Here is a 23,737-nt window from a genome sequence, read left to right as displayed (position 1 = left end):
TTTATTTATTTATTTTTGCTGGGCTTTCGTGACTTTTTTGGTGATGGAAGAAAACGGACGGTTACAGTGCTATGGCACACCAGTCAAACCACCGCTGCCTGAGAGGAGGGACAAGCCCACCCCGCGTAGCAACCCCAACCGGGCCCCGCTCCCGCCAGGACTATGTTCGATTCGGGCAGAATGGCCGTTTGGTATAGGCCTAGCTCACCAGACCCCGACCATATATTACTCATACCCTCCCCACCCGTGACCTCGGCTCGGTTACCCCTCTGGGCCCCGACCCGAGACCTCCGTGTGAGTACGTCACACCTGGCACCACCAAAGCAGCCAGCCGACCAGTAGCACTTCTAGACCCCGTGTCCAGGCTAGGGGCATCCGGTCCCCACATTTAATCGACGCCCGCGCGTTTCGAACCTGGAACCACTTGGTTAGAAGCCGAGCTCCGTTCCAACTGAGCCCCGCCTGAGAGGGCATTTTCTTTGTCTGGCGGATATTGAGCGTGCGCTGGCTCATTTTCGAAGGTGGCTCAGCCACGGGATCGATGGAGTCTAGAATTAAAGTCACGCAAGTAAGACATTCGCAGACTATTGCAGAAGTATAATACCCATCAGGTCATACATACCTATAGAGAAATAAATGAGACAGCTGATTGGGTTGCATCCTATGCGGCCCACTACTTCGGCGGATTTGTATGGATGGAGCGTGACCGAATGCCAGATTTTTTATCTACTTTATTATTTTCTGATTTTGTTGGCCGCATCCACATTTGCAGAATGTAAACCACCGTTGCATCCAAAAAAAAAAAAAAAAAAAAAGAAAACACCACCGTTGCGCTTCTCGTTCGATGTGGCTCGAACATGGCACTTGGCCGATGGCCCTACTCATGAACACGTTCCTGTTTTGACGTTGGATTGAAGAATGGTTGGGAAATGGAGCAGTTAGCATGGCGGTGCAACTTATTAAGTATAGAGATCAACTCGATTTCCTGTTTCCCTGCCAGGTTCTCATTTGCCGCTACCTACCTAATTAAAATGGATTTCAGGACAAACTCGTTATAAAATACTAAAGCAACGGTGAAGAAGAGACATGGCAATTGATGTGTTTGGGAGCAGTAGCTTCCTTATTTCTCCATTGATGGACTCTAGGAATACCACATTGCTTGGAAATAAGCGATGCATCGAAAACTTCTGCAAACTTGTTTAGAGGTGAATTGGAAACAGTTTCTCCCAAAGAGAACGAAATGGAAAAATAAAACTCTACTGTCTATTGCAAGATTGACATCATCCGTGCATGCTGCAACATTAGAAACAAGCATTTCTTCCATGAAAACTTGATTCCAGCAATTTGGTGTACTTCTCGGACTGTAGATTGCGTGGTGCGAGAAGCAGCACCCAATGAAACAGGAGATAAGAGCAAGATCACTAATCCAAATGGCATTCAGCATGGCAACTGCATCAGCTTCAGTTTCTAAATCAGACTGTGCGACATAAATGCAGACAGGAGGACAAAACAAAAATCATCAAACCATAAGGAGCGATTAACAAGCTTCCAGGATTAAATAGTTTTTACCACAGGCTCTTAGTGAAATAGAAAGTTTACAAGCACGGTTAAGTGGGTAGAGGAGCGTCTAAAGTATGCCCTGAAAAATAGTACATCGATGAACTCCATAGTGTGAGAAGTGAACCCTAGGGGGCGGTCCTTACACCCGAGCCCACTTGCCTTTGTTCTTCGGTGCTGAAGCAAGTTCGACGGAGATGATGAAAGCCGACTTGCTGGCTTCCCTCAGGTAGCGGACATCTCCATTCATGAGCCTCAGCAGTTTCCTACAGACAAGAAGGCTAAGGCCCTCCTCTGATGGGTCATCATCATTTCCAAACATTTGAGAAAGCAATTCCTCTGGTACTCCGCTGCCTGTATGTATTATCCTGCATCAAAGCAAGGGAAATTATGGATAAGAACCTAAGTCTAATATCAAAATAGCAGAGCAGATATGACCATTAGACTGGTAAGCATTCTGCGAATCGTACTGCAGTCTCTCTGTAATACTGAATTGTAGGTAACAGAAGACAACTGAACTTACAGAGCATCTAGACAGTATATAAGCAAAAAATCTATGCTTAGAGAAGTACAACACAAGGTTACAATCAAAATCCATACAAGTCGATGTGAAAACATGACCATCCAGTGGGCATATATTATGTCGGAGCAATGCCTGTGGGTGCCCAAAAGTGAATTGTATAAAGGTGCCCCACTTGAAAAAAAGGATTGAGATTTTATTTGGTGGATGATGTGATGCAGCATTTTCATGCGATTCAGTAACTTTAATTTTCTAAAGCTTTACTTTCATATACTATTACTAACAAGGCATGTACGAAGAAAAATCACAGCAATTGAATGGCAGCTGAAAGATATGGTCAATTTCGAGCAACCCAACCAATAAAACAGAAAGATCACAGACACGGAGCTATGTGAAAGAGAAAATATGCGCAAGCAAACGAAAAGGGAGCCTTGAGGAGACGTGAACCAGTCTTGAGATGAAACATCTACTCAATCCACAATTGCATCAACATAAAAAAAGAACACCTCGGTCAAATTCTCTTCTTGGTAAGGCAAGCTGCTTAATGGTTAAACAGCCACCTCAAACAAATAAGTCAGAGCTGAAGTAAAAAGGATGATACACTATGGATAAGAAGTAGCATGGCTATTGTATGAAATTTGTCCAAAAGTTACATATAAGGACTCTCCACATGAAAGGTCCTCCAAATCCTAGGCCTCACCAACTTGAAACTGCAATCCAGTCTCTGGAGCTTAACTACTTTGCTTGTCTCTTCTCAAAAACCAAATTCCACTAACCTCAACAGACCACTAAAAACTCAAGACCCACCACTGAAAACCACATCGTACTGTGTGCCTTTTCCCAAAGTCTTTGTCACCCATACCATTTCAGAGCTCCAACAAGAACCCTACAAAACCTAAACCTCCTATTGCAAATAAATTGGAGCTTTAGTCAGCCTCATCTCCCTAAAGAAATCCTGTATCATCTTCTCCAGCTCTTCCAACCATCATTTGGGGACATAGATGAAGCTATGTCATGTCATGCATACCAGTTAATAATATACATGTCATGCATCTATGTTGCCTTTGATGGAGCAAAACTTTACAAACTCAAAGGTGAAAAATCAATGTAAAAAATGTCTATAGTAAATGGAATTTATACCATATGAAAAGATCAAAATAAATATGGACGAATTTTAAAGAGATGCATGTTATACCGTACGGAAATAATCAACATGGTAGCAACTGTAAAAAATCCATAGATGTCGCCTAGCCATGGGCAGAGTAGGAGAGCGCATGTGCAGGACAACGAGACTCAACTGAAGTAGAGGAAAGAAATATCCAGCTTGACCAAAACATAAACTGGCAAAATACCAAATAGCATACAAATTGGACAACTGAAACCAGCAACAAAGGGAGGTAGCGACTGAAAGATTAGTTTCATTTCGTCTAAGACCATTTAACTGCACCACATATGATCACACGAAATAAAGTAGGACTATGATGGATTTTTTGAACATTTATATAAAAGGAAAATACCATTTTGATGCAAAAAAATACCCTTTTAATGCAATGGCATGCTATAGATGTTAACCAAGATTTGCTTAATGCAAGTGAAGATACGTGGGGAGATCATGGTGTTCTACCTGGTGATGGACCAGATAATCCTTCATACAGCTGCATAATAATTTACACATAGATAAACATTTTGTCACCATGTCTTCATTATTTTATTCAAGCAAGCCAAACCACAACTATTATATATTGGTCTAAGACTTACCCCTCCATCAAGATGGCAGCCACTCAATACATACCCATGCACAACCCTCCCAAACAGAACCGCTCGTTAATGACTGAATAAGATAGATCCTTCTTTTCAATGGGTGGTCAGTATGGTGACCATACTGAGAGTCACTGGTATTCATCAAAGTTCCACAATGATATTTCTCTGCAAAGGATGCTTAAGACAGTTTCCTTACAAACCCTCCTGCATGAAATGCATATGATCTCGGAAGATATTATTAAATTTCTTCCATTTTTTTTTATATCCAATGTTTTTCTTAGGTCAACCAGAGGAGACAAGTAGGAAAATAGCTATCCAGATTTTCCAGTTTAGAAAGAATATTTGAGGCAAAACCCAAAGATGAAAATAATATTCTGGAAAATAAATGTTATTCGAGGATAAAATGAATTTATCTCTATAGAATTACAAAAAATTTCTTCAAAGTCATACTTCTCGTAACTTCAGGAAATAACTTACAACCTAGGCTATTAATCTCTCCACATTCCATATGAGTTTTTTAGTGGAGTTATCATATTTTCTACCATCTAACATACTTTAACAGTACAAAACTAGTATAGAAGCTGACAAATGTAAATCTCTGTAGGTATATAGAAGCCACTCTGACCATAATGCTTCAGGACTACGGCATCTACTTCAGTAACATGCATCAACCACACTAGCTCTTCCACTTAGGCTTATGTGCCCCTTAAATTTCAATACAGTTTTGCACCCCCACTGACACCCCCCCACCAGAAAACCGAGCCAGAAAAATTCAGCCTTGTTTTCCTTCTCTACATTGTACCATAAGCAATGCTTTGACATATATGTTTGAGGGAGTACTAGAATAAGCTGCAAAGACTGTACAAATATGAAGATAGGCTCTGTTCCTTGCTTAAAAAGCACTAAGATACATTAAATAGCTTTTTGTTTACCTGCACACATATAACAAGTATATAAAAAATGTTTAGCTGAGGAAATGCATCTTGACTTTGTAGATATTACATAGACATCATCCCAAATATATAACACGAAGAAAGGCTCTGATCCTTTATTATAAAATAAGATATATCATGTATTTTCATTTTGCGTGCATACATGATGACAGCATACAGAACATGTATTGGTCGTGAAGCGAATCTTGATTCCGTAGTTTGTATAAGCCACCAGAAAATCATTGCTTATATATTTTGGTAAATAGAACAGACCAACTTGCTGGAGAGAGAAATTCAGCCAAGCTCAAGTAGTTGAGTCAGCATTCAGAGAACAGAGTACAAGAAAAGGCATCAAAGTACTTTTAGATCCTGATTCAATTGTAAGCAAAATACAACCATAATCATAGAATATATACATACATACATATATACATACAGATACGTATGCATGCCTGCCTGAGCTCAAGAATAGGAAGCAACATACATCTGCATGCATACATACAAATATCCTATAGAAAGCAGCACACATCTATATTGTACTAAGAATAGGAGTATAGATTAGATGACAATAATTTCTATGCAGTACCTGAGCTCAAGATGTATGATAGACTTTCTCCCAACTGATCCTTTATCAGACTAGCAGTAATTTCAACATGGTCTGCGTGCGTGCGTGCATGTGTGTGCGAGTGCACGATTGCACGCATGCCTGAGCTCACGAATAGGAAGCAGCACACATCTACGTACGTACATACAAATATCCTATAGAAAGCAGCACACATCCATATTGTACTAAAAATAGGAGTATAGATTAGATGACAATAATTTCTATGCAGTACCTGAGCTCAAGATGTATGAGATGGAGACTTTCTCCCAACTGATCTTTTATCAGACTAGCAGTAATTTCAACATGGCCTCCATTAGGAGAGAAGTTCACAGATACAAGCAAAAAGTCAGCAAGAATTTGTTGAAGCCTAAGATTGTCACCATAAACTACTTCCGTCATGAATCCTTCAGATAAATCACAGATTATCCTAATTCCCTTCCCCTGGCTGGGAATCATGACTTGACTTACAGCACTAACCACGACATCATGCAGAGCAAACTCATCCATTTCCAGATCCAGGCAACTGGAGATAACAAAATGAAGCAAGTAAAAAAAAAAAAAAAAAAAAAAAAACAGAATGATTAGGAAGAAACTGTGATAAAGAGTTGTGCAGAAAATAGCATTACTCAGACTACAGAAAATTAAATTTTTAGAAAAGGACAAGTAAAAATAACGAGGCATTTTTAGCTAAAAATTAATACCTGTCCATGATGTTCTCTAGGTCCAAGTCATCGAGAATCCTATTAAGCTGATGGTGACACTTTGCTGCAGTACTGAGAACTTGTGTCTGTTGTTCATCCAAATCAGTGCCTTCCAGCATTTTCCTAGAATACTTAATACCTGAAAGAGGATTTCTAATCTCATGTCTTATATATGCCAAAGCCTTCAATCGCTTCATTGCTGTTTGCTCTGATAGTTGCTGCACCTGGAGCGCCTGTTGCAGCTCATGACTGGCGATATGAAGGAAGCAGAAGACTCCAGTGACCACGCCCTCTGTGCCCACCTTCTTGCTCACTGATAATAGGCACTCCACATGCTTACCGTCACGGTTGATAAAACTAAACGGAGTCTTCTCGGTTTCTTGACCCGTCATTGCATTGTTGATTACAACGCTGAGATTTACAAATGCATTTTGGTTCTTCAGACGACAGCAAGCCATGGGACCTCCAAAGACCTCGCCCAAGAGCATCTTATCTATCACTTCATCTCTCTGCCATCCAGACAACTTGGTCATGGCTGCATTCCACTCAGAACACCAGCCAAATTCATCTGCACCAAATATAGGAGGGATCAGGGGGCTGGGGTTCTGGATTATGGCTTTGTAATCTCCTTCAATCTGGGTAAACTTGTCCATCACCATTTTGTGACCAGTCATATCTTGTGCCACAAAACACACCCCAACAACCTGATCATTGATGTCACGGCTGGCACAAGCATTCACGACTAAGATGACAGGACCATCCTCCATGCGAGGGCCATGAGTCTTCATCTGAAATTGCACATTTTGCTCTTCTTTTCCTGATCATAAATGAGAAGACAGCATTACATTAAATACTTTTCCTTCCTGATTACTCGACCTTGTTAGCATGTGGCCACCTAAATGTGAAACTCAAGACCAATGAATGAAGGTGCGGGGTAAAACAATGCATAAAATGAACATGCAGGACCCGTGTGGGGAAAAAAAATGTGCCTCAATATCGAAAACCAAAGCAATTCAAGACTAAAAGACCAAGTGAGAGAAGCATAGGCATACCCTGCAATGCCAAGTAAAGCATCTTCTTGACAGCATCAGTGGAACAGTCTTCGACAAGGGTGAGCAAATCTCTGCCTATGGCTTGGTCGACTGATAGACCAGTCAGTTGAGCAATTTTGAGATTCCACCCATTTACGAGCCCATTGACATCCACTGCTAAGATCGGCACCGTAGCTGTCTCGATCAAACGGACCATTTCATTTGTAACTGCTTGCAGCTCCACCATCCCTTCAAGTTTAAGGTCATGGAGCTGGGAGTCCAGCGTGGCAGCATTTCTGCTCCCACTCTCAGTATCATTGAAAGTTCCTCTAAGTATTAGCTGCAATGAGTGAATCGCATCCATCTCATAGTCATTCCAAGGCAAACCTCTCATCTTGACAACTTCAAGGAAAGCTTTGAATGAGGATCTTGGGTGCATTCGCCTGCCATCATCCTTATCAAAAGGGTCATGCTTTGCACCTCCCCATCTAATTTCAGCAGCAGTATGTGACCTGAACCAGAAAAGGATGTCCTTGGAAGTTATCCTAGCGGCAGCCATTCCGCAAACTATGTCACCAAGAGCTTGAGCACCCGGGTATCCAGCATCATGTAGGCTATCAGTACTTAAGCCAGTAGAATCCATGTGACACTCCGAGAGCCAGTAGGCGATGTCGCGTATCTGGGATTCGGTTGGAGTCACTCCCAGTCGCCAAATCTTATTCTGGTACAGAAGGGCAGCACCATCGCATCTAACCAGGTCCATGACATTGGGAGTCTGAGATATAATGCTCAGAGGAGCAGCTTCTCGAAGCAGCATATCGCACAATAGTGTCTGGGTTCGTAAGATGTTCTTCTCACGCATCTGATTCTCTAACTCATGCTCCTTGTTGACATGGATGGCAAACACTTGCATCAGAAACTCACAGGCATATCGTAAGGGGAAAGGGACGAACCTCGGGCTCTCATGATGGCAGACCACAAGCCCCCAAAGCCTCTTCCTTTTCTGCTGCTGCTGTCCCGGCTCTGCATCATCATCTGCTTCACCTTCATTCACCACCACTGCCATAACTAGCGAAGCGATGGAATTCATGTTCTCCATGTACTGCAAGTGGCAGCTGTGCGGAGCTCTGAGGGTGGAACCGCAGAAGGTAATATCAAAGGGGAGCTTTTCGTCTTGGTACACCTTCACAGGCTTTGCTCGGCAGTCGCATATCATTCGTACCTTGCTCTTCATGAAAAGAAATCTGGCAGCTTGAGGAATGTCCGTAGCAGGATAATGCAACCCCAGATAAGGTTCGAGGCCTGGCTTTGTGATCTCTGCGAAGACTTCACCATGATCGTCCTCATGGAACTTGTAAGCCATGACCCTGTCATACCCTGTAAGCTCAAAGACCTCTTCTACAACAGTGTGGCATAGCTTCTCCATGCTCCCGCCAGGCAGCGATTGAAGCTTCGATATAGCCTTGGCAGCGAGCTTGTATGATTGGAGAGCCCCGGCAGCAGTCATAGGCACCTCGCTAGGCTTTACCGGTTCGAAATCTACGATCAAACAAGCGGTGACCCTGTGCACAATAGCATAGAAGGGCTTACCAGAGGTTTTGCAGTGGACGAGAATCGGATTCAGCAGAGAAACCTCGGGAAAGCCTAACGCCTTCTGCAGCGCCGCGGTGCTGGGGGAAGTGAAGAGGGTCCTCGCATCGGTGCCGATGCCGAGGGTCGGGTGGTCGCCGACACTCGGCACTGCATGGCTGACCATGGTGAGAATCTCCGGAGCATTCTCGCTGTAGGCAATGACCTTAAAGGTCTTCTCATCAAGAGCTAACAAGCATCCGAAGGGCTGAATTAGCTTCCCTTTCTGGATATGCTGCAGGTAAGCCGTAACCTTCTCGGACCGCTGGTGTTCGGGATCCGATGCTTGGTGTGCACGAACCGACTGCGAGTAATCAAAAGAATCGCCATGTTCTTCGAACTCCGCATCCAGCTTCGCATCCACAGTGGTCTGGGCTATTATCCTCGCACTGTGTCTACTTCTGCTAGAACTGGTGGCAGACTGTGCAGGCCTGGACGAAGACATCTCTGCGACCCTGCTGATAAATCTAGAACACTAGGCCTCCTCTCAACAAGGTGATGTTTTGTGCATAGATAAGAACAGGGTGACACGAAATCAAGAAGAAAGGCCCTTGTTTGTGGGATGGGAACTCTCCTTGCACTTACTTCCTCAAAGCTTCTAAAACACACAACTCTTCTTCTCTGTGATGCACAAGATTCTATCCTATACTGCGTTGGTTGGGGAATGCTCGGAGAGCTCGGCATCAACCAAAGGCAGAGAAGAGAAAATAACAGGTGAGGAACCAGACTTCGCCCGTCACAAACAAGAGGGCGGAGACCAGAAGAGAGTAAAAGACATACCCGACACCGATCAAAAGCTCTAATATCTGATGTCTCTAAACTTCAAAGTTTGATAGAGCCAGCCCGGCTTGCAAACCGACTTACTGATCCGATAGATCTTTACTCCGAAAGGAAAACTTCTAAAAAAAAAGAAGAAGAAGAAAAGCACCCTTATAGAAGCAAAAGAGATCCAAAAAATCCAACAATCATAGTTTCGAGAAATGGCCCATCTAATTATCTGACCGCAGGACAGGAGCTACGTTCCACCAGCGAACTAAGTAGCTCCAAATCCCAAATTGAGAGGGATAAGAAAAGAAAAAAAGGCCCTTTCTTCTTAACTCAAAGAAGAGCCAGAGGAAAGAAAAAGAGAATTCAACTCCAACGTTCCAATCCCAATCCCAAACACGGAGCCGACTTCACTCGCATCAATCCCCATCCAAGGCAACATCTTTATAGCTCCAGAAGCAGCTCACCTCTCTGAAACCCATAAATAATTGCAAAACCGACTCTTCTTTCTCTTTCTCTTTATTTTTTTTTCTCGTTGGCAAAACCTAGGAGGAGGGGAAGGAGAAGAAAAGGAAGCAAGTGGAGTGGGATGTCAAGGGCGAAGCCCCTTGGAAGAGTTGCACAAGCAAAAGCTCTCGGACCAAAACCCCATCTCCCAAACCCCCAAACGACTCACTCACTCACTCGAGAGTAATAAGAAGAGGACGAAGAGGAGAAGCGTCTAGGGACCCCCCGCATTCGGCCGTCACTCGTCGGGGACCGCAACGGCAGTAGGAGGCGGCCTGGAACCCACGAGAGCGCGCGGCCACCTCGACCGCTGTCCCCCGGCCGAATCCACCGCCCCCACAACCCACCAATTCCATCCCAATGAAGTAAAGCAAAATCAAATTTTGGAAACTTACAGCAAACAAATAAAAAAGATAAAACCTCTACTCTCCCATTACCGACTCAGGTCCGATTTCTCCGTTTTGTTTTTCATTTATTTTTGTCGGCTGGGCGAAGAGGATATCGAAAGAGAGAGAATAATAAACAGCAGAGAGAGAAGGTGATGACCATTCTTCGAACTTGGAGGGCTCTTTTTTTTCCTGGATAATAAGGAGGATGGTAAAAGCAGCCACTTCGGAGTTGGCAGTCGCGTTTTTTTTGTTTTTTACTCCATTAGATATTTAAAATCGAGAAAGATTTGTCCATGACAACTGCAAGTGGATCAAGTCACGCGCACTTTCACCAGAATCCAATCCGCAAACTTGCTTGTGCTTCGACAATTAGTTTTTTTCAGTGAAAGGGAAATATCCAGTTGAAAACAAAACCTAGACTTTCCAATACTCACGTAGACGGGCCTAGACTTTCTAATACTTACATAGAATGGGCTGACTATTATTATTAAGGGGTGAAAGTGACCGGGCGAGCCATCTTTCTACTCCAATCCTATCCAAATATTTTTTTCGGACTTTAAGCCAAACTTAAATTCCAAATTTTTTTAATAATTCAGATTCAAGCCAGGCCCAATCAATTATCTATTTGCACCAATAATAAATTCTCTAAACCCAATTAAAATTTTATTTTTTATAATATTAATTAAAAAATAAGCTAATTAAAAATTAAATTCCCTCCTATAATATAAATAAATAGTCTATAATATATTATTTTCTTCTAAATTTATTTAAATTTATTTAAATAGTCTGAATTGAAAAATAAATAGACTTCATATTTAAGTTTAAATTTGATTTAAATTTTTCAGTGCCCAGCTTGAAGCTCGCCAATGGGCTCTATGTTCAGCCTATTGTTGTACTATTTTCCATCTACTTTTCAAGAAAAATCTAAGCTTGAGGTTTTTCCATCTCCGATGCAAATGATTCATGGATAAAATGTTTGATTGATCAACGTGATGGTTATAGAAAATAAAAATATTAAAAAAAACAAGGAGTACGACAGTATTAAAATCTAACATTAAATTAAAAGAAGCAGGGAGCGCCGCGGCTCGGGGGTGGGTGGGTGTGGGGTGGGCCCGCTTCGGTATGGGCATCTAAAGGGAAGGGAGACATGGAGTGCATTGATAAATGGCTTGGTGTTAAATGTAGGATTAGAATTGATTATTAAAATAGTAATTCGCAGGGTATGATGGGTCCATGCCTGACATAGCATAAGCTGGACCACCTTCAAACCATGTTCCCTGAACGGATCTAGCCTACGGTCAAATATAGATCCACTCAAGCCACTTGCCCTGAGAGAAATCTAATTTATTAAGTTTTTTTTACATAAATATCTTTTTAAATATCAAATTTTGCATAAATATTTTTTTAATTAATATTTTCATGTATATCCTCGTAAAATATTTTTTTTTGCTATTCTATGCTTTTCTCTTTTTTTAATTCTTAATTTTGCATATTTACTTGTTGTGGAAATAAAGGGTCCGAACTTAGTCCCACATCGACTAGATAGCGGAGAGGTCTGTTTGGAAGGGGCAACCCTTTTCTCTTTAAAGACGCTTTTTGCAGGGCAAAACCGTACGTTGGGAAGAGATTATAAAACCCCCTTCAAAATAGATAATACCTATGAAGAGGAGCAGTCGTTTTTGCTGTCTGAGCCCGGTGGGGACTGAGCTCTAGGATTCAGGGGAATACCCTCCGACCTCATCAATGGTGCTTTCGTTGAGAGCCCTTGACCCCGGCACAGACCCCTCCATTGGGGGGCTATGTTGTAGGAATAAAGGGTCCGAACTTAGTCCCACATCGACTAGATAGCGGAGAAGTTTGTTTGTTAAATGGAGGAGGGCAACCCCTTTCTTTTCAGAGGCGCCTTTTGCAGGGTAAAACCGTGCGTTGGGAAGAGACTATGAAACCCCTTCAAAGCGGACAATACCTCTGAGGAGAAGCAATTGCTTCCGCTGTTTGAAACCGATGAGGACTGAGCTCTAGGGCTCGGGGGATACCTTCCGACCTTATCAATATCCATGTCATCTAATATTGTTAAAAAATTAACGATTTCAAATTAAAATGACTAAATATTCTTAATGGGTAGATATACCAAAAAAAATATTTATAAAGCAATTGCGATGGAAGTAAGAAAAGTAATTTCGAAATTTAATTTTATTTGTAATCAAAATAAATATGGTTTTTATTAGATGTTAGAAGAACCGCTATATTAGAGGTATTTGTGTAAAAATAATATTTTTATGAGGATACAAAAATAAATATAAATTTTAAGAGGGTATTTACCCACATTTCAATTTTTTTACAACTCGATTATGCAAAAAAAAAAAAAATCAAATTTATTTAGTTCAAAGGTCTTGGGGATGGGCATCGGAGGTGGCAGCATCCCATTCGCTGACGCAAGAAGAAAAGCCAACCCGGCACGACTACTTCACGTGGACGTCAGGTGCCTTGTCAGGCTTCCACGCCCGGACTCGAATGTGTGTGGAAATCGTTGCCTACACCGCTTCCAACAGCGCGGCTGTGCACGCAGCCAATGACGCCGCTGGTTTCTATTAACCCCATTCATTAAGCTCGTATCTTGGCGCATCGTCATTGTGAGAAACGGTTATAATTGGCTGGCGACGCTGGTGCACGTACTGCCGACGATAATTTCTCCAGTCGCCGCACCAACGAGCGGTATACCCTTCAAGGGCTGTCTATAGACGCGGTTTTTTTTTTTTTTAAACAATGAGACGGGAGATGAAGTAGCTTCTTAAAAAGGCCAATAAGGCTGCGAACTGGGTGACTACTTATATGGCCAACCACTCTGAGAACATCTTCTTGGTTGAAAAGGAGGAGCTGTTGAACACAGTGGTGTGGGGTACTTCATGTCAGTCTAGTGTGAGATTGGATGATCTTTCCCGTACTATCCAGCAGGAGTATGAGCCGGAGCTAGACTGTACTTGGATCTGGAGGTCCGAGCTCCACCCGAGGGTAGCCCTCTTCTTATGGAAGGTGATTTGGGATCGCCTTTCGACGAGAGCAATGCTGAGCAGGCATGGCTTGGGGCTTCCCATAGAGTGTGGGACATGTGGAGCTGAGGAGTCGATGGGCCATGTGCTTTTTTAGTGCACATGGGAGAGATCGACATGGCAGTGGTCAGGGATCCCCCAGGAGGCTTGGAGTGCGAGGACACAGTTTCTACAGGTGATGAGACAGTGGCTGGCCAGTTCGCGGACTTGTCAGGAGGCTATTAGAGTGACTTGTACGGCACATCAGATCTGGTTGGCAAGGAACGCTGGCATATTCGGTGAGCGCAGGGTGTCACCGAGGTTCGTTGCGGAGTTTCATCGGGCACAGGCCACGGAGATCAGGCCCACCCGCCCTTCAGATAGACCTTTGTTAGTTTGGGATATCTGGGGTTCCCCCTTTGCTTCGGCAGCTCCTCAGACGGTGTTTTTCACCTGGGAGCCCCTACCTCCGAGCCTCCTCAAGGTTAACTTCGATGGGTCGGTGTTGGATGGCGGCATGCGGGGCGGTGCAGGCTTTGTGATACGGGACCCACGTACATTCCAGAGTGGTGGCGGCAGGCGGTTGCCAGCTGTTTGACACGTCGGTTCCAGGGACAGAGTTGCGAGCAGCCTGGGTAGGCCTTCGACATGCGCGGGTGGTGCTGCAGACCTGATCGATCATTTTGGAGGGCGACTAGGCCATAGTTATCGGATGGATTCGGAGGAGGTCGAGGGGTGAGAGCACAGACCACCCCTTGATTCGAGACATAGGGATGATGATGAGAGATGGAGGGACCTTTCAGGCCAAGCATGTATTCAAAGAAGCCAACGGGGCGGCTGACTGGGTGGCTGCCTACGTGGCCCACCACTCATGGTTTACCCTTTGGTCCGGGGAGGAAGAGTTGCATTAGCACTCCACGAGTTGTTGTATTTTGACTTTATTTGGTGTATTCGTACACGTCCTATATGAAGTATCCGTTTTAAGTGGAAAAAAAATACTTTGTGATATATTATTTTTTAATTTTATTGGATGTATTGATATTCGTATTGCATAAAATATCTGCTTTAGTGGGAAAAAAAAAAACAAACTTTATCCCCAGCTGCCGTCATAGGCTTAATATATCATCAGAGACCAAATGTGGGTGTCAAATCCCATTAGGAAGGGAATTGATTGATAATTTTTCATTTAATTGGTTGCGCTACTTTTCTGTCTCTTTCTTTGAAGGACCTTTCTCGGGAAATCATATCAGCCGCAACCATCCAATATATCTACTAGGAGAAAAATTGATGTCCAGATCAGGAGCGCACGAGCATAAAAAGCTAATGATTCGTTAGCTTCACAAGAAACGGGTGGGGCCGTCCAAATCCCCTTTCAACATTTTGTTCATCTTTGTTGGATCCATGACTAACTCCATTTTGATAAATTGATTACTCCTGCATAACTTGGACAAAAAAAATCTCTAATGTCTGAAGATTGTTTCATTTAAAAAGAACGTTTATTAGGCTATTATAGTAGAATGTTTACATGCACCTTTGACCTCTATCTTGGAGATAGAAATTTAATAAGCCGATCCATCTTTGCAGTCCGAGAGTCTCAAAGCGAGGATGGAAGAGCCAACGGATCATAAATTTTCTTGAAAAAACTAACCACCTTTGTGTTTGCTTTCTCCACTAAGTATTAATTCTTCAAATTGATAAAAGCATTAATTCAGCCGATTCAACCAGCCTGATGTTATTTTGGATTGATTTATTTTAGTTGGATTTATTTTATGTCGATTGAGTTTATTTGCTTATTGTCATTTAGATTTATTTGCATATTGTCATTTTAGGATCTTTTTGGGATTATTTTATTTGTAGGGGTCTACTTGTTATTTTATAACCCTATATATGTGGGTCCACACTCATGTTTAGGGTTTGATGAATAATGAATAAAAATTAGCCACCTTGTCTTCTTCTTCCCCCTCCTTTTCTCCTCATCTTTTTCTTCCCCCTCCTCTTCTTTCCCCTTCCCTCTTCTTCCTGCAGTTGTCCTGCATTAGCTTTGGTATCAAAGCACCCGGTTTTACCTCTGTTGCCAAAACCCTCTTCTTTTTTGGGTTGCTGTGGGTTAGGCTACAGAAAACCCTTCTGTTGCCTCCTCCCTCTCTCTCAGATCTCACACCAGAAAAAAAGGGAACAACCCCTTCGTTGGTTGGCCTTTCCTTGTTGCCGCGCCCACACCCACCGCCGCCACCATCCCTCAACCCCGCCACACCGCCTGCGCCTGCCGACTCTTCGTCGTGCCGCGGTCTTCCTGTTTAAATGAAAAAAAAATGTTTTGGGCATCTTCCGGAGAATTCCTGTTCCCTCTCCTCTACTGTCGTTCCATGTTTCTTCTTCCGAAGCCGAACTCCCAAGCCTTCTGAGGAAAAGTAGGGGAAAGCCCTCTTGCCGTCTCCCATCGTCCGGATCTGAGGAGAGAAGCCGAGCACTGGTGTACGCCCTCATCGCCAGCTGCAGGACCTCACCAGACGACTCCGCGTCCAATGCGCCGTGTCGCCACAAAACCCGGTAACCACTTGCACCCTTCCCCTCCCCCCAAACTTCCACGACGAAGTCGGGCCATTAGCAGGTTACCGGAGTGGGTGCGCCCGCTAACCCGAACCCACTCAGTTCCACAAAAAAAAAAGCTACGCACGTGACTTGCACATGATGGATACCTAATGGGTTTTCGGAATGGGTCATGCCCAATAACCTGGATCCTAACGGGTCTGAGTTGAAAAAAAATGAGAAAAAAAAGAAACAAAAAGAAAAAAAAAGGTACCTTTCATCTCCTTCCTCTGGTCTTCCGCAACTCCACTGCTGTCTTTGCCTCTCCTCCCCCGATCGCACGCTGCTTCCGGTTCCACCGCAACGCTGCCTCTGACATCGCTGCTTCCCCTCCGCCCGCATGCAGCGCTGCCTTCTTCCTCTGCTACCCACACGCAGCGCCGCCCCCGTGCTGCGACCGCCTTCGCCTCCACTGCAGCACCGCCTTGTCTCCCCACCACTGTGCTCCGCCCCTTCCTCTTCCTCCTTCGTCGCCGCTCGTCGCTTCCATCTCCTCTGCTGCCGCCTGAGTCCGACCGCCCCGTCGCCTCACCCCACCGCCACCGCCTTCTCTTTCCTCCCTTCTTTATCTGTCCCGACTGAAAGTGAATCCTAGGTTTTTCGGTGTTAAGCAGGCTGATTTTTTTTTTTTAAAACCATGGCTGAACTTGATCGGGTTGCCTACGTACCCCTTCATAAGGGGGATCAAGCCATACGTAGTTCTTTTTAAGTTTTAAAACGCAGCGAAAAAATCGAATCAAACAATTTAATTCATGCATGCTTACAAGATCAAATCTAGAAATCAGCACCTTAAGAACACATAGGATTATGCCGGAATCGTTTAAACAATTATGCTAAAACTTTCATGCATGATTAACTATCAGATCTGAAACTTAAGAACTCTATTCTGATTAATCTCCAAATATCCATCGAATGGATTCTGGAGATAACTCCGTGAGGAGCCCCAAAGGAGGGTAAAACCTCGGAAAATCAGACCTAGACCCTGACTCCAAAATAAAATATTGATGTGGGATTAATACCTTTTATGATGGAAGAAACTTATGGATCTGATCCTTGACTTCGCAGCCACGCACACGAATGACCTCTATGAGAAATACACGCGAAGCCCTAGGTAGATCGTCTTCTGCGGGAGTGCTAGCTCGCGCAGGAACGCAGCAATGGCTGAAGCTTTCTCCTTCTAAACACTCAACCTTTGATTGTTCTTCAAGGAGATGGAGGATGGACGTGAGGAAGAAGGAGAAGAAGGGATGGAGGCCCTCAGGGAATTTTTTCAGAATTTTTTGAAACCTCTAAATATGGTATATATTGAACCAAAGGCATGGGGGTCTTTTATAGCCAAAAGATCCCCCCACGTATCACACCTAATTTAGCCAACTAATTTGGCTGATAAAATTCCCAAAAAATTCTGGTGGTTTGACAGCTAAGAGGAGATAAACATATCCAAATTTCGTGAATTTTGGATCCCTAAAAGATAGGAATTCATGCATCCAAAGTTCAGCCGCAGACCACCCTATTTCATGCACCATGCAATCCCTACAAATTAGGGAATTCTTCTAAATCTTTCTAGAAAGATTTAAGGCACCATTTTTATAGGAATTATAGCCCCACGCCTCCTCTCTTATCACGCCAATTTTTGGCCAAAAATAAAGAGGATAGGCATAGAAAATATTGGGAATAAATTAAGGTGTCATTCTTCTCCAGAAAGATAAGGATGGGTTCCTAAAATTTAGGGATTCTTCTCCTTATCCAATTCTGATTATTTGGACTCATAATCCTCATCAAATAAGGTCTTCTAATTGATTTGGATCAAGCCTAATCCAATTGGGTCAAGTCCCATCAATTGGGTCAAGCTCAATCTACTTGGCTTGAACCCAATCCAATTAGGTCAAACCCTGATGCAGCCCAAATTGAATCCTATTCAATTTGGCTCAACCTAAGCCCAATTTACTCAATCAAATTGAGTTCATTAGCAATCTAATTGCTAATTAGTCCTCCAATAGTTTAATAATTATTTTAATGCAACTTTTGCGTAGGATAATTTGTCAATTGAATTAACCAAATTATCCCTGAATGATTCTTAATCATCAATCAGCCATTTGATCAACCTAGAAACTTCTATGCGTGTGACCTCATAGGTTCGAACCTAAGCCGGTAGTATAGGAACGTCTTCCTATACTAATCGATGTGACCATCTAGCAATGGTACCCGACGTCCGGATAGGCCGAATATATGCGAAGCAAATATTCTGGAACCCTGGACTATGGTTAATGTATAATTCAATCCCTTTGACTCCTAATGCCAGGATGACTTAGAGCTTACTGTTAACCCTATAATTAGTACATCCATTATGTGATTAACTTTAGATATCCCGTGACTCCTCACTGGGATTACCCTGGCCAAGATTTTGCTAAATTAATCACAAGACATTATCTTCTGTTTCCAGGAGGCGTCAATTCCATCTCGACTCACAACTGACTACGCAAGTACTTGACTGCACCCAGTGACCTTCCGTCACTGAATTAGAAATTCAGGTAGTCCGGTACCAAAGTATAGTGAGTTGCTTACTAGTTACAGGTTGCGATCTCAGGTCAGAGGGCCAAACTTATATCCATATCCACTCGGAACATCTCTTGACAGTAGAGCATTCCAGAATTGGTCACGTTCAGTAAAATGTACTCCTACACTTCACCTGTATGGCATACCAGTGTCTCCACACTCCTTGGTTAAGAGGACAACCAATGTATATGTCACACAACGACCTAATCTCGATAATGTTGTCGTCCTAGTAACAACATATTATTTGGTCGCGAACAAGTTTAAGGACTCAAAGATAAATCCTCCTTTATCATAACATAAGTCCTAAGGACTTCATCATATAAGAGTTCATTTGAAGATGAAATGATGAATAATGCCAAATAATATTTTATTAATTTGTCAATTTATTTACAAAATTCAATCATCAATATGCTGACGATTGACATTTAGGATACAATTCCCAACACCGACCACTCCTCACAACATCTTGCCCATCGCCAACTCTCCCTCCCTCTTTCATTTCATCAAGGGTTTCACTGTCGAATCCCTCTCCACATTCATCTGGCTCATTCCCCCCCTCTTCCCTCTCTTTCTTGTTGGGCTCGAAGACCCATCAGGCCCATCCGGCCTCAGCACAAGCTGTTCTTCTTTATTTTTGGGCTCGACAGGCCCAATTTCATAGCAGACCCAATGAGTTGCTGCGCACAGATCCAATTGGAGCCCTTTAACGAGTCTACTTGCTACGCCGCACTTTGGTCGTCGTCTCAACCCAGGTCAGGTTTCTTCTTTTACTGAAAATTCTATTTGTTTGTCTAAATTTAGTATCAATTAACTCTTAAGTGCTCTATTGATATTACTTCTTGAAAATTTAACAACACCCACTCTAGACAACACCAAAACTCTAGTAGTGGCCTATCTTTGTTATTAATTGTAGGGCTACCTAATCTTTGGGAGTTCTGTGAGGCTCTGTATAGCCCTGCAACACACTGAAGACTAGTACTATTTGACTGCAACCAGTTACCTGAAGTTATTACGTAATTCAAAGCCAATTTCAATTGCTAGAGTTGGCTTCCGATTATATTGAGTATAAACTTTGCAATTTCAAATTACTTTCATGCATTGGTTTATTTAGGAACCTCTATAGTTTGTAGTATCATACATATCTTCATTCATTTCATGCACTACGTAGTGGTCGTATCGCATCTCATTCTGAGTCCCAATTAGACATGGATTCTAAAATCGAAGCTCTATTAAAAGCTATCCAAGACACTAATATTCAAGTCCAAGCCAATAATGTCCGACTTGGTTCAATTGAGCTTCACTTTAGAGGGTTATTGACTCCAAAGGCACTAGTGCTTTCCATTTACCAGATCTTGAAGGGGACGAAACCCTAGAACAAATTCTAGAACAATAAGGCTCTGTTCGGTAGGGCAATTTTAGTAATAGGTCTGTTCCAGGTCATCATCATGCCTACCCTCGCCCTAGAGGATCTGGTCCCTTTCCTAATATTGATAGAGGTTACCGACATAACGTAGAGCCCAGAGAACCTCGTGACCCTGATGAAGATGTAATGAGAGGCATTAGGGTTGAAGCCTCTACTTTTGATGGTCATCTTGACCCGAAGGTCTTCTCAGACTGGTTATACGAAATGGACCACTTCTTTGAGTGGTACAATTTGTCTGACAACAAGAAGGTCTGGTTTGCTAGAATGAAGCTCATTGGTCGAGCTAAGTTATTCTGGCAAAACACGGAACAACTGTTAGCTAGGAGATATCAATATATAATAACTGATTGGGTAGAGATGAAAGAGAGACTTAAAGAAAAATATTTACTCCGTAACTACCAGGACGATTTTCTTAATCGATGGAATACTAAATCTACATTTGTAAGATGCCTTACCATATGGAGCACTTCACGGGCCCTAATTCCTCAGGGCCCAAACCTTCTGTAGGGTCCACTACTCCTAGGCCCCTTCCTACTGCCCATGTCCCAAGCAGAGACATAACAACATAGGAATTCTTGGTGAGCTTGCCAAACCACATTCCAAAATTTGATGTTACAAATGCCAAGGTTTTGGTCACATTGTCTCCCAATGTGCTAATAAATCTTTCGTTATTGCTCAGCAAGAGCTGGGAGGTGACACATATGACTTAGAGGACCAAATCTTGAACCAAACTTCGATGACATTCAGGACATTGAGGAAGAGTGTGATGACAAACTTGAAACCCTAGGATGCACCCACACTACGCCTAGCTCGCTTGCACAGTCAGATAGTGAGTCTGACCAGTCCACCATGAGTGTAGTTGGATATGCCCTCTCACAACCCATCGAAACTGATGTTAGAATTTCTGAGTCTGCATATGCATTTGCACAATACATTCATAAGTTGCATCAGGAAATCCATAAGGGCATTCATGCATATACTGCTCAATATAAAATACAAGTTGATTTCCATGCTAAAGAATTTCAAACTTGGGGTTACGTAATGATCCGTCTTAAGAAATTGCAGTCTTTTAGTATTGAATCATTCAGGGTGCTGCACAAGGATGGCACTAACGCCTATGCCATTAACTTTCCATTTGATTTTGGTCATTGCCTTAGTCTTAATATTAAAGATTTGGTTGCAATCCCTATTGACTCTTTTGCTGCACACTCTCCTGCGCCTGATGTTTATCCTATTATTTATTTCATGCTATTTTCGTTTTCTTTTCTCCTCCATCGAGCACAAAAAGAGTATATTGATTCTATTTTAGCCAAGCAAATAGTTTTTGACAGTGATGGTGGTATCCAACATTTTCTAGTTTGTTGGCGTGGACGACCAAAGTCCGGTTACACTTGGATCCAGCACGAGGAGATACCACCGATTGACCCGGACTTGTTGGAGTATTACTGGGGCTTTACCAAGCCGCTTTCGTCGAGGTCGACTTCTTTCCATCCATGGAGAGTTGGTGCGGACACCGGTGCCAAGTCAGCCTGTCGCCACAGGATCCAGCCAGTTCAGCGGGTCCCAGCCGATTCAGCCAGTCTGATTTTATTTTAAATTAATTTATTTTAGTTGGGTTTATTTTATATTGATTGAGTTTATTTACTTATTGTCATTTGGGTTTATTTGCATATTGTCATTTTAGGGCCTTTTCGGGATTGTTTTATTTGTAGGGGTCTATTTGTTATTTTGTGACTCTACGGGTCCATGCTCATGTTTAGGATTTGATGAACGATAAATGAAAATTAGCCTCCTTGTCTTCTTCTTTCCTCTTCTTCTTTTCTCTTCCCTCTTCTTCCTGCAGTTGTCCTGCATCAATAGATAGAAAGTTTTTTTCTCTTAACACAATTCTCCAAAATATAAAATCCCCGGAATGCTGGTGCTACGCATTGACCAAGATTAGGCTTTGCACAATCTATCTTTTATGCTTTTGGTTAGTCGAACAGAGTAGCAAAATATATACAAGCATATCAACTTGCTGTACTCCTGTCCATCTCTACATTTTATGACCGTGGCGATCCCAGCTAAAGGTGTTCTATGTTTGAGATAGACCAGCCAATCAGCTTTCCAAAGATCAGCTTGTATGGAACACAAGATGAACCTTCCTCTTCTTCTTCTTTATTATTTTTTCTGTTTCTGTCTCGCAATGTCCAATATATATATTCTCGTCATTTAAACTATGTAGATGCACCCAAATGCAGACAAAAGAATAGAAATATTTTGACCGCAGGAACAGCTTTCTTCTTAAAATGCATGACTGATACGTGGAGAGTGGATACAAAATTCTGCAAGTCTTTCCCTATAAAGGATGGTGAAGCTCATCCCAGTGGTTTTGGTCTCGTTCCCACAATGAGAATTGGATATGTTAACGGATGAAACTATTAGCTCTAGCCCTTGTGGAAAATAAACCATTTTCTGTAAGATTTGTGGGACATTAGAGAACTCCCGATGCGTATCTTGAAGAACGACTTTAACCTTCATATTTTGCAATGATTATGAATTGTTAATCTATGTTAGAATTATTGTAGGATCATTGATTGTGCCAAATATAATCGGCCTCTATAAAAATTGATTATGTTTAACTTAGTCGGCTGTACCAAACTTTGTTAGCTTCCTAGTTTTATATAAAGGCTGCTTTTCACTACAGGAAAAATAGCTTTTTCCGACACATTTTTCCCGACGCTAGGTATAAGCGTCGGGAAAAAATTGAATGAGGCCAAGATTTGCCGACGCTTTAAATAAGCGTCGGTAATTCTCCAGAACAAACGACGCTCCTAAGCGTTGGCGTAATGTTACAAGAACAGCCGACGCGTTTTAAGAAAAGACGACGCTTATTAGCGTCGTCCTATTTGCATCCTAAGACGACGCGTATACGCGTCGTCAAAAGTCAAATTAATAACAAAACCAAGCGGCCGGCCCCCTCTTCCTCATTTAGCATCCCGATCGATCAAGCCCTAGGTCCTCTCCTCCTCCCTTCTCTCCGACGACGAGTGGCCGGCCCTTGTCCTCTCCGGTGCCGAACGACGTCCGACGGCAAGCTCCTCTCCTTCTCCCTCCTCTCCGGCGCCGAGCGACCGTCCGCATCCTCCTCTCCTCCTCCCTCCTCTGCGGCGCCGACCAGCCGACCCCATCTCCCTCCGCCTGAGACCGAGGTAATTCAAAAAATTTTTACCGGGTATTACTGCATTTCTTGAATTTGAGTAATGCTAATGGAAGTATGCTAGCAAAGACAATCAAATCTCACAAAAGGTTGGGATTAGAAACAAAGCAAGGTTAGATGCATACTTTTCTGTGTGTTCTTGGTAAGAACATCCATCTCTGTAATGGTAGTTTTCATGCATCATTCATAGCTATTTGAGGGAAAGATGCTTCATAACTTAGCATCTCTGTAATGGTTATATTGCTGCATAATTCTCATTATGGACAGACCAACTCGGTCAAGTAAACATTCATAACTTTTCTTGTTCAAACCTCTAGATTGTACGAATTGTCTACCATTGCAAACAAATCTCGTTGAGATGGCAAACAGATTGCTGATAAATCTAATCTCTTGTGTTAGTTTTTATCTAATCTCTTGTCTCTGGTTTGCGGCTGGATGCTGTACTCATCCGTCATCAGATGTCGTATTGCTGGTCCACCAATTGTTATTTAAATCCTCTGCAAATTTTGCAATTCTTTGAGGTTCTTTATGACTGCAAGGGAAGG

General features: G+C 42.7%; 1 protein-coding gene across 3 annotated transcripts; it reads right to left on the bottom strand.

The window, feature by feature from the left end:
* Positions 1 to 1,551: 1,551 nt before the first annotated feature.
* Positions 1,552 to 10,858, bottom strand: LOC103695585 (phytochrome A). Of its 3 annotated transcripts, none has more exons than XR_015975919.2 (4): positions 7,128 to 10,632; positions 6,076 to 6,892; positions 5,357 to 5,897; positions 1,552 to 1,925 (listed from the first exon to the last, which is right to left on the bottom strand). XR_015975919.2 is itself a non-coding variant. In XM_008776952.6 (4 exons), the coding sequence occupies exons 1-4, from the start codon at positions 9,178 to 9,180 to the stop codon at positions 1,700 to 1,702; spliced, it is 3,387 nt and encodes a 1,128-aa protein (XP_008775174.3). In that variant the 5' UTR covers positions 9,181 to 10,858; the 3' UTR covers positions 1,552 to 1,699. The 3 variants fall into 3 exon arrangements, 2 of the variants coding, with proteins under 2 accessions (XP_008775174.3, XP_026656386.3); XM_008776952.6 differs by having other exon boundaries at positions 5,607 to 5,897; positions 7,128 to 10,858; XM_026800585.4 differs by lacking the exon at positions 1,552 to 1,925 and adding an exon at positions 4,238 to 4,770 and having other exon boundaries at positions 5,607 to 5,897.
* Between the last annotated feature and the right edge of the window lie 12,879 nt (positions 10,859 to 23,737).

This window comes from Phoenix dactylifera, chromosome 2 (genome assembly GCF_051530095.1).
Source record: "Phoenix dactylifera cultivar Ajwa chromosome 2, Ajwa_hap1_PhDact_Kaust_v1.1, whole genome shotgun sequence".
Taxonomy (NCBI): Eukaryota; Viridiplantae; Streptophyta; class Magnoliopsida; order Arecales; family Arecaceae; genus Phoenix; species Phoenix dactylifera.
The sequence above is the reverse complement of the archived record's forward strand: the minus strand, read 5'-3'. Positions and strand labels throughout refer to the sequence as shown.

Coding starts and splice junctions, on each gene's coding strand:
- LOC103695585 (XM_008776952.6), bottom strand. CDS start 9,180: ATGTCTTCGTCCAGGCCTGCACAGTCTGCCACCAGTTCTAGCAGAAGT. Junction 6,893..7,127: donor GCTTTACTTGGCATTGCAGG/GTATGCCTATGC, acceptor ATTTATGATCAG/GAAAAGAAGAGCAAAATGTG. Junction 5,898..6,075: donor CTAGAGAACATCATGGACAG/GTATTAATTTTT, acceptor TGTTATCTCCAG/TTGCCTGGATCTGGAAATGG.